The 10609-nt window shown below is 42.1% G+C and overlaps 2 protein-coding genes across 2 annotated transcripts; one reads left to right on the top strand and one right to left on the bottom strand.

Moving 5' to 3' along the window:
* The first annotated feature begins 697 nt into the window (after positions 1-697).
* Positions 698-2941, top strand: LOC109903220 (somatostatin receptor type 1-like). The gene has a single exon (XM_020499865.2). The coding sequence runs from the start codon at positions 852-854 to the stop codon at positions 1953-1955; it is 1104 nt and encodes a 367-aa protein (XP_020355454.1). The 5' UTR covers positions 698-851; the 3' UTR covers positions 1956-2941.
* A 4546-nt stretch (positions 2942-7487) lies between these two features.
* Positions 7488-9346, bottom strand: LOC109904249 (C-type lectin domain family 14 member A). The gene has a single exon (XM_020501487.2). It carries the CDS (start codon positions 9236-9238, stop codon positions 8048-8050), a length of 1191 nt encoding a protein of 396 aa, XP_020357076.1. The 5' UTR covers positions 9239-9346; the 3' UTR covers positions 7488-8047.
* Positions 9347-10609: the final 1263 nt, after the last annotated feature.

Here is a 10609-nt window from a genome sequence, read left to right on the forward strand (position 1 = left end):
TGAGCTAATGAATCAGTTCAGTTATTGACTAATTTCAACACACCTGGTCTTCCAGGTCGGTTTTAATCAATAACATGAAGCGCATGCAGCGCTACAGGATCAGGGTTTCCTACGCCGGCTCTAGAGTGAATCTCTATGTTTTTGTACCTGATTTGAATATGACGATTGACTTTATTAATTAAACATAAATTTAAAAAATATCACTGGGACTTATTTGAAATTCTCAGTGACATTCCCCCCTGATGTGGAAATTGTTTGTCATTGTGTTGTCTGTAATAATTATAGTTGGTATGACAGCTCACTTATTTCAAAATAAAGACGATCTTTGTGCTCTGTTGCCTACACATGCCAGGTATGCTTTTTGATTGTCATTTTTATTAAGTTATTAAATTAAAGATGACAATTTATGCAATTTATGCAGTTGTATTAGTCTCGTAAATGTCCAATAGTGTTGACTGTGTGTTTTAATTGAATAGTAAAATTGCTGATACGACGAGAACTTGTGGAAACTTTTAACTATTGTGCGTCGTCATCAAAAGACAAGGCTCTGCAGCAATTTACCAATCAATCAGTTGAAATTGAATGTGTGTTTTGACATTCAACGACATTTATATTTCAGATTACAGTAGTGTATATCGATTAGGACCGAGCCTAGTCCCCACTGCAACGTCATTTTACAACGTCTGAAGCTGCGTGTCTCAAATGACTACAGCATTCGTAGCTATCCATGGTCCTGAAACGCAACGTCTGCGCGCTGTACCATCGATCAACTGCCGTGAGGAGATGGGTTCTCTGGACAGTACTGTTTGAGAAGGGTTATTTAAGATATACTTTTTTTTTTAACTGCCAAAATGCTCAACAGCTCTATCAGGAATCTAACACTGGAGGACGTTTTTATCCTAATTAACAACTCGTCTTGGAACGGAACGTACAACGAGTCTCACGGCAGCGCTATCCTCATCTCCTTCATTTACTCGGTTGTGTGTTTGGTCGGACTGTGCGGGAACTCTATGGTTATCTATGTCATTTTCAGATATGCCAAAATGAAAACGGCAACAAATATTTACATTCTGAATTTAGCCATCGCGGACGAGTTACTTATGCTGAGTGTCCCCTTCCTGGTGACATCTTCACTCCTTCACCACTGGCCTTTCGGCTCCTTTCTCTGCCGACTTGTTCTAAGTGTTGATGCTATTAATATGTTTACGAGTATTTACTGCCTAACTGTACTTAGCATAGACCGATATATTGCGGTTGTACACCCCATCAAAGCCTCCCGGTACCGGAGGCCCACAATAGCTAAAATAGTCAACTTTGGGGTTTGGATGTTTTCTATCCTGGTCATTTTGCCTATTATTATATTTTCCACGACCGTTCCAAACTTGGACGGTTCGCTCGCTTGCAACATTCAGATGCCAGAGCCAGTGAACCAGTGGATGGCTGTGTTTGTGATTTATGCCTTTCTCATGGGCTTTCTGTTCCCAGTCTTTGCTATCTGTATGTGTTACATCCTCATCATCGCCAAGATGAGAGTGGTGGCAATGAAGGCAGGCTGGCAGCAGCGTAAGAAATCGGAGAGAAAGATCACTCTGATGGTGTTGATGGTGGTGACCGTGTTTGTCATCTGTTGGATGCCCTTTCATATTGTACAGCTCGTTAATGTCTTCGTGAAGCACCATAACGCGACATTCATGCAACTCGCAGTGATTTTGGGGTACGCAAACAGCTGCGCCAACCCTATACTGTATGGATTTTTATCAGACAATTTCAAACGTTCGTTCCAAAGAATTTTGTGCCTGCGGTGGATGGACAATGCAACGGAGGAACCAATAGATTACTATGCCACCGCTCTGAAAAGTCGTGGTTACAGTGCGGATGAATTTCAACCAGACAACATGGAATGTGACAGCACTTATAGAAATGGAATCTGCACTTCGAGGACAACGACACTGTAACCTAGCATATGGACATAAAGTGATGAAACGATATGAACAAAATCATAAATGTGACCACTGAGTGTTTTGCTCATTAGGCCTACTAGGCTGTTACTTCGGTATTTATTAGTTTTGTTTACTTGCAACTATTTATATGAACTGAATTAAAATGTTGACTAATCAGAATGTCTTATTATTGTTCGAATCATTGCAATATGGATTCAGGTGGCACTGTGCGTAAAAGTCCTCCAATTATGACAAGTAGCCTTACAGAGCAGAAACAGACTGGCACTACTAGAGGCTGCCGGTGTGCAGTGTAGTTATACCATTTCCACTGTGTAAGCCAGAGTGTGGACTCGAGTCATAAGACTTTGACTCGAGTCTGACTTGAGTCACACATCTGATCACCTGAGACTCGACTTGATAGAAAATAAAATGACTCGAGACTTGACTCGAAACGCACACTCGGCACTCTCTCTGATTGGACCAACTGTCAATCAACACAGGTCGGATGAGCTGGCGCAGTGAGAAGATTTTCGGGGGTCACTTGTGCGAAAGCTGAATGGGAAAATATGAATATTTTTTCATACATATTTTAATAGGCTACATGTAGCCTGCCATTTGAATTTTATAACAATGCCTTTGCTTATTCGATCTGGTCACTAACATGATAGGCCTACAGCATTGCAACAAATGGTTGTTTCTAAAACATTGTAAACTATGCTTCAGAACCACAAAGTTGTGCATCTTGACTGTTGACCAGTCATTACCATTGGCGCGCAAAGATGGGCTCACACATCCAGATTAGTGACCAGAAATTGCTTGTTTAATTTTCCCCGGTTTTGCTAGGCAAAAATGGAGTAGCCTGCCTAAATGAATATTATCCAGTGGAGATGCGTCATTCATGTCATTCATCTGTTTTGAGCCCCACCTGTTTAGAAAAGATATGTGTAACATATCCGTCTGTAAACAATGTTAAAAAAATGTTGCATTAATAAAGCCGCATACAAACATGGTCTCTTTTTTTGCTTTCTTGAGTAAAGCAGCTCCAAAATGAATGTGTTTCAGCCTAGCTCAGTGCTTTTTGTGGTGGTGGGTCAGCCCGTGGAAAATATGGAGAGTAGGGGTTGGTAATGTTCTCTAGTTGCGCCATGATTGGCTCAGTATTCTGTCACTCATGGGGGCACTACCTTACCACAAAATCTATGGGTCGAGCTCGAAAATTCAAGCCCCCTGGGTGCTGCCATAGACTTACATTAGAAGTGCCCATCCAAGAAGGCTCAAGGTCATTGGCCACAGATAAAATAACGTCAAATCATGTCATATCTACCTTAGCTTTGATTAGATTTATCATGTCAACTTCATACTTTCAACATCTTAGCTATCAGGCTAGACAAGCAATCATCATCATGCATCAAGTCAACAATCTACTGGTAAATCCTTTCAATCCTTGTCATATAAATAGAAATTATAGATAAAACGTAATGGTGCTCATCAGCCATTTGACATAAACATTACACAACAAGTTGGAAATCGCAAATTCAACAATGAGTGCTAAGGCGCCACTGCAGCCCCAGGTTCGATCCCAGGCAGTGTCATAACCGGCTGCGACCGGGAGACCAATGGGACGGTGCACAATTGTTCCAGCGTCGTCCGGGTTAGGGGAGGGTTTGGCCGGCTGGGATGTCCTTGTCTCATCGTGGTCTAGCGACTCCTTGTGGTGGGCCAGTCGGTCGACTTCGGTGTGTCAAGAAGCAGTGCAGCTTGGCTCTCGACCTACGCCGAGTCCATAGGGGAATTGAGGTGATGAGACAAGATAGTAACTACCCCGAAAAGGGGGTAACACCATGGGCCAGAAAAGTTTGAATACATTGGCCATGCTATTAATAGCCATGCTATTAATTAAGTTCAAAACTGGAAATTCGGAACTGGGAAATCTGACTTCAGTGAGTTCAAGACAACTGGAAACTCTGAAAAAACTAACTCCAATTGTGAAAATACGGGAAAATAATTTTGAACTGTCATCCAACTTTCTAGAGCCCACAAGAGCGCCACCTTCCTGTTGAAGTGAGCACAGCACAAAAGTCCAAAAATGTCTTGTATGCTTCTGCATAAATTATGTAATATGCCAGGGAGATAGTATTACTTTCTTAGCTACAGAATGTTGTGTAGTAAGCTGTTAGTAGACCATGTGCCTTACCTAAATCATTTGATCCCTTTTCCCTTCATAATTAGCCTACTGTTCTAACTTGGTGGGGCACATGTAGCCAATAGCCAGTTGTAGAGAAATGTCATCATCAAATATTGTAAGAGCTTTCATTGTCTGCTTCTATGCGCCCTTTATTTATCTTACGGTTCTGACTTGGTGTACAGGGAGAATACTGTAAGAACGGTCCATGTTCTGAATTCTAGCACCATACATTTCAAAAGTGCTGAACAAATAGTTATATTGACTAGGTCGCTCATTCATGTCTTAATCAAAATTAAGGATTGCCTCTTATCCGCTCCTCTTCCCCTTAATGCCATAGTTTGTACATCTCAGTTGCCAGTAGAAGCCACATTTGTTTAGCAAGTCAGGCATATCAGCTATGCTTTTTTTAAAGGCAGCAAATGAGGCTGAATGAACTGTTTTGCTGCCAGACAAGGCTCCGCTGATAGCCAGGTGTAGCAGTGGTAAGGACAGCTTTATGTAAGCCCTAATAGTTTGTAGGCACCATGTGTAACCCTTATAGTGGAATTATTGTTTAGTATTGTGTAGTGGCTTTGCTGGCATACATCTAAAATCTTTATTTTTGTTTGCCCCACCTACATTTACATGCTAAAATCGCCACTGATAGCATGTCATACTATTTCTGTCCAGACAGCATCAGTTACATGGGCACGCATAGAGGGGCTCTGTTTCACTTGCTCGAATGCTTTCTCCAGTGATACAGTTTCAGCAGAGAGGATGAGGCGAAGCAAGAGGGTTTAGCCTCTCCTAGTATCCCAGCAGCATACCACCCTGCATACCACTGCTGGCTTGCTTCTGAAGCTAAGCAGGTTTAGTCCTGGTCAGTTCCTGGATGGGAGACCAGATGATGCTGGAAGTGGTGTTGGAGGGCCAGTAGGAGGTGCTCTTTCATCTGGTCTAACAAAAATATATCCCAATACCCCAGGGCAGCTGATTGGGGACACTGCCCTGTATAGGGTGCCGTCTTTCGGATGGGACGTTAAATGGGTGTCCTGACTCTTTAAGGTCATTAAAGATCCCATGGCACTTATTGTAAGAGTAGGGGTGTTAATCCTGGTGTCATGGCTAAATTCCCAATCTGGCCCTCAAACCATCACGGTCACCTAATAATCCCCAGTTTACAACTGGCTTATTCATCCCCCTCCTCTCCCTGTAACTATTCCCCTGGTTGTTGCTGCAAATGAGAATGTTTTTGCAGTCAATTTACCTGGTAAAATAATGGATAAATAAATCTAAATAAATCTGGGGTAAGCAATCACTGGGCTAGTTGATACAATGTGACAAGTTAGTTAGGGACAGCTTTGGGGCGGACCCTGTGAAGATTTAATAAGTTGTTAAACTTCACTAGCAATAGCTCAAGACAGATAGAAAGGCAGGCAGATAGGTGGAGAAGAGAGATTCATGTGATTGAAAGAACAGGATACTTTCAACTGTTTTTATTTGTTGGCTTTGGGCATACATATTTTACTTAGTTGATGATGGAAGTTATAGGCCTACTGCTGCATTGGCCTATAGACTATCTTTGAGTTCTATGCTCTCCTGTCTTTAGCCACCAGTGGATCACAGTGTATCAGTGTGTCCATATGGCAAAGACTAGTGCCCTCACCATAGTTGAAATTGAACTTTTAGATTTGTATAATTTTACTTCAGATTTGTATGATTAACCATGTAACAATTATTTTGAGAAACAAACACGTTATTATTGAAATGAAACTGTTAAATATTTATAACTGGCACGCAGATCGGTAGAAATTTTAAGATGAATTGTAAGCCTCCCCAAACTTGAAACTCATGAGCCCCTGTGGTCTTTACTATTGCACCCATTTTAAAAAACACGTGCAAGCGTGTACACACATTGGAGGTCCAGTGAACAAAATGGACCCGCCTATGGAAATCAAATGCCCGTTCAACTGATCCATTCTAGCGCTGGGTCTGCACAGAGTGATGAAAGATCAAATTGACCAGGAAAAAAAGAATATTTTTTTGAGGAAGCCTGGCGTCCTTTGGCATCCATGAATACAAGACACTGCCTAGATCTCAGAACTTTTTGGTAGTGAACTCTTCTTTCATAACCCATTAAGGTCCTCATCTTAAAAGGTCCCTCAAGTCCAAATGTCCAACTGGGTTCAACCATAAGGTTTTATCTGACACATGTTCAGTTTTTAAGAAGACTGTAGCTATTTGACCACATAAATGACAGAATAACACTTCTACCAAGATAGAGACAGAACACATCATCAAATACATTAAGAAATGCATTATGAGCATCAGACAAATCACTGTCATCGCTGAGCAATGATGTGAAAACATTTATGACAGTTTTGTTTTGTTCCTTGTGTGCCATTATTGCTGGCTAGATTAGCCTAGACCAGTGGTTCCCAACCAGGGGTACTAGGACCTCTGTATGTACTTGGTCTATCCACAGGGGGTACTTGAGAAGACTCATGAGACAGTAGGCCAACTGGTAAAAGACACATGAGGGGGTACGTTTGGGGTACTCCAGGCAGAGCAAAATTGAGTCGGTGGCACAGTAAGTGGAAAAAGGTTGGGAACCATTGGCCTAGACCATACTTAGAGTGAGATGGCAAAGACATGTCTTGTGTTTGGTCCGGGTCCATCTGGATTTGTTCAGGCTTGTGATTGGATTGCAGATATAACTTTATAGTGCCAAGTTCTAATGGGTTAATGCAGATATAACTATCTAGTTTTTCCATTCTTTCACTTAAAATGTACTTCTATCAAAGACATAAGAAGAACCATTTAAAGATGTATTATATCTGACTAACTCATTTTTGACAGAAATATCAGATAGAACGTATAGTGCGAAGGTCTCGATTTGTAGTTGCATGTATCGATTTTTTTCACTTGACTTGAACTTGTGACTTGCTCTTAAAATGTATGACTTGGACTTGATTCGAGACTTGACCCATTCTATTTGAAACTCGGACCTTGTGACTTGGTCCCACCTCTGGTGTGAGCACATACAAAAAAAGTGTTGAACCCTGCTGCCTATGATTAATTTATTCCAGATTTCTTGAAGAGTAAAAGGAGATTGATGCAGAGTTTAAGTTCAGATTTATGCTCAGTCTCTATGATTCATTATTCATTGTGTAAGTTGAAGTTAAAACAGCAGCAGTGTTGTTTGCTTTAACATCTCTCAGGCAGACAGCAACAGGAAAATGTTTTTACCATTTGGCAAAACGACCACATCCTGGTCCGGATAGTGCTGCCAAGCCATCTCTTATCAGCAGTCCTCTCTCTCCTCTTTGGTGCATATTTACTCTGGCCTCTGTAGGCTAGAAGATAAACCTACCCACAGTGTCTGTTTGCTCATAATTCATTCAACCTTTATTTTCAATTGTAATAAAATCAATGCTTTTAAAATCAGTTGATCTATTGACAAGATAGGGTCTTTCTTTTGAACGGAGAAAGAACTAGGTTAATATGGGCTCAACATTTTAAGCCATGGGCAGAGACTGTGATCCTTTATATCAGGACTAGAAACTTCCAAAATACTGAAGCATCAAATTCATCTTCCTATGTTACATGATGCCTTATATATATACACACAAACCACATACAGTATATACAACAGTACAAAAGTTAAGTACGTAAATAAACATAAAGGCCTAGCAAATACTAGGAAGAAATGTGAGCCCACATACAAATCCTCAAAATAAAATAATATCCAAAGCTTTCATTTTCACTACTGCAGTGAAAATTAACATTGTATTGTCTAAGTAGTGGTCAATCCTTTCTTTTAAGAAATGTTATTAAAGTGCTTATTGACAATTAACTGTAAGAACTGAAATAAGTCTTATATATTGTCAGTTTAAATCTTCAGGTTGTCTGAGTCTGCTGTGACCTCCGTTCACACTTCTGCTTAAGTTGCCTCCTCATTTGTGTTTTCCAGGGAGTATTTTTCCTCCGAGGCCTCTGCCCTCTTTATTGCCATTTTCTCTGCAGTTTTCATGGCCAGTTTCTGCGATCGCCTCCTGAGACAGCACTTCACAGTAGCCAACACCACGACCACCAGAACGACCAAGGTCATCACTGCTATCACCACAGGTATGAAGATTTTGGCTTGTTCTCCACTCGTGTCCACTATCTCAATGTCATCCGTAGGGGAAGTGGGAGTGGGTTGGTCCGGCAGAAAGATGGTAATTGTTGGCTTGGGAGTGGGAGTGTGGTCTTGGACCAAATAGTTGTCACTTCCTTCAGTAAAGGTAGCTACTGGTAGTTCATTGCATGACACTGAGCCCTCGTCTTGAAGATTTCCATTTTTATCACGGCATTTACAGAGGTAAGAACCCTCTGTGTTGACACATTGGCCTTTGCAGGGCTGATCTCTGCATTCATCATTGTCCACACAGTTTCCAGACCCATCTCTCACATAACCTGCTTTGCACGAAGCACAAATGCCATCTATAGCCGATCCATCATCACGTTTCCATTTCAGAGTTGTTGCAGAGCAAGTCAGTTTAAACAATTGCCCAGACAAACATTCTAGATCCAGTTTATGAGGATTATTTGGGTCTGGCCTTATTGATCGGGCCTCCAGTATGTGTGGGATAAGACACTGGTCCATGAAAGGCATCTTTTCATCACGTTGTTTACAAATGAATGGACGATTTGTCTTACAGGTACTGGGAACAAACCCCCAGTTCACTATTTCAGTTCCATTAAACTCACCCGAGAGAAATACACAGTGTATAACCGTGCAGGTTGGTTTGGGCAAAGACTTCCACTGATCCAGTTTTGTGTCACTGCTGCTATCCACTGTCCATTTAAAACCTTTCAGAGGTGTGTCATTTTTCACACAATCCAACTTTTCTTTCCTCAAACCCACCCAAAACTCAAATGTACCTTCTGTGGATGGCATGTTCGCGATGACTTTCAAAATCTTTGTGGCTTCCTCCATACTGGCCACTTTAGTTAGGAAACTGGCAGGCAGACAGGCTTCTAAAGCGTTGTTGAAGTTGAGAGGACTCAGATGAAGAGTATAGTGTTCATCATCAGGAACACACAGACCCACCCCCAAGACGCTCCACAGGCATATCCAGTAGTACTCCATTCTCCCCGACTGCACCAATCGATATGATGACAGTGGTGCTCAGTCAGACTGATGATGGTCCTCCTGCAAGCCTCCCCTGTAATGGACTGGCTGACGATGCAAATTTTCCTGCTACTTTCTTAGCCTACTCTGAGAGGTCCTCCCAAGACAACAAACACAGGAAGTGTGCTTAGACTTGATACAGCCATCCACTTCCTCTGCAGAGGGGGTGGTGGCATATCCAAACATTAGCAACTTTTAAACAAATGATCGTTGTTATAAAAGTATACAGCAGCCTAAAGATTCAAGGCCTGGCAGATGAGTTGTGAGAAAAATACACTAATGTACTCTAGGTCATATCAGCATAATAACTCCAGTAATTTCAATGATTTAGCTCTTTGATAATATTTCCCCATGAGATCACCAGGCGAGCTTCACTTTCTGTTGTGGGAGATGCAGGAAGTTTTCCTTCACAGAAAAGGCTTGCAAAATAAAGAAAAGAACCAGTGTCACAAATGGGTGCTGAGATCCAACTTGAAACTTGTGAGAGGATATGCCAGCCTGCTGATACTGCCCTGGTATCAGGATGTGATTATAAAAAGCAGAAGTATGATAAATGCCCTCAGGGAATAGACCCTCGCTAATGTGTGCTTTGATTTTTATCAACCCTAAAACACGAAACTCAGAAAGTCATTGTGTCATTGTATAGCAACTTGACTTAGTGAGGCGTTCAGGGGGGACCCCACTTGGGATATACAGAGTATTCATTGTCTACTAAGTAAATTACTATTATTTAGGTTCTGCGGCAGTGTTTCTTTGTCAGGGAAAAGCAGATGCTTCCTGGGGAAGTGCCAGAGAATGGCAGGAAGAGAGGCTGAGGTGGAGTGCATTTCTACAACTCAGATAGGAGAGGACCTTATCCACAACACATCTCAGACAGGAGAGGACCTTATCCACAGCACATCTCAGACAGGAGAGGACCTTGTCCACAGCACATCTCAGACAGGATAGGACCTTATCCACAGCACATCTCAGACAGGAGAGGACCTTATCCACAGCACATCTCAGACACATGAGACCTTGTCCACAGCACATCTCAGACAGGAGAGGACCTTGTCCACAGCACATCTCAGACAGGAGAGGACCTTGTCCACAGCACATATCAGATAGGAGAGGACCTTGTCCACAGCACATCTCAGCCAGGAGAGGACCTTGTCCACAGCACATCTCAGACAGGAGAGGACCTTGTCCACAGCACATCTCAGACAGGAGAGGACCTTGTCCACAGCACATCTCAGGTAGGAGAGGACCTTGTCCACAGCACATCTCAGACAGGAGAGGACCTTATCCACAGCACATCTCAGACAGGAGAGGACCTTATCCACAGCAAAT

This window comes from Oncorhynchus kisutch, linkage group LG14 (assembly GCF_002021735.2).
Source record: "Oncorhynchus kisutch isolate 150728-3 linkage group LG14, Okis_V2, whole genome shotgun sequence".
NCBI classification, from domain to species: domain Eukaryota; kingdom Metazoa; phylum Chordata; class Actinopteri; order Salmoniformes; family Salmonidae; genus Oncorhynchus; species Oncorhynchus kisutch.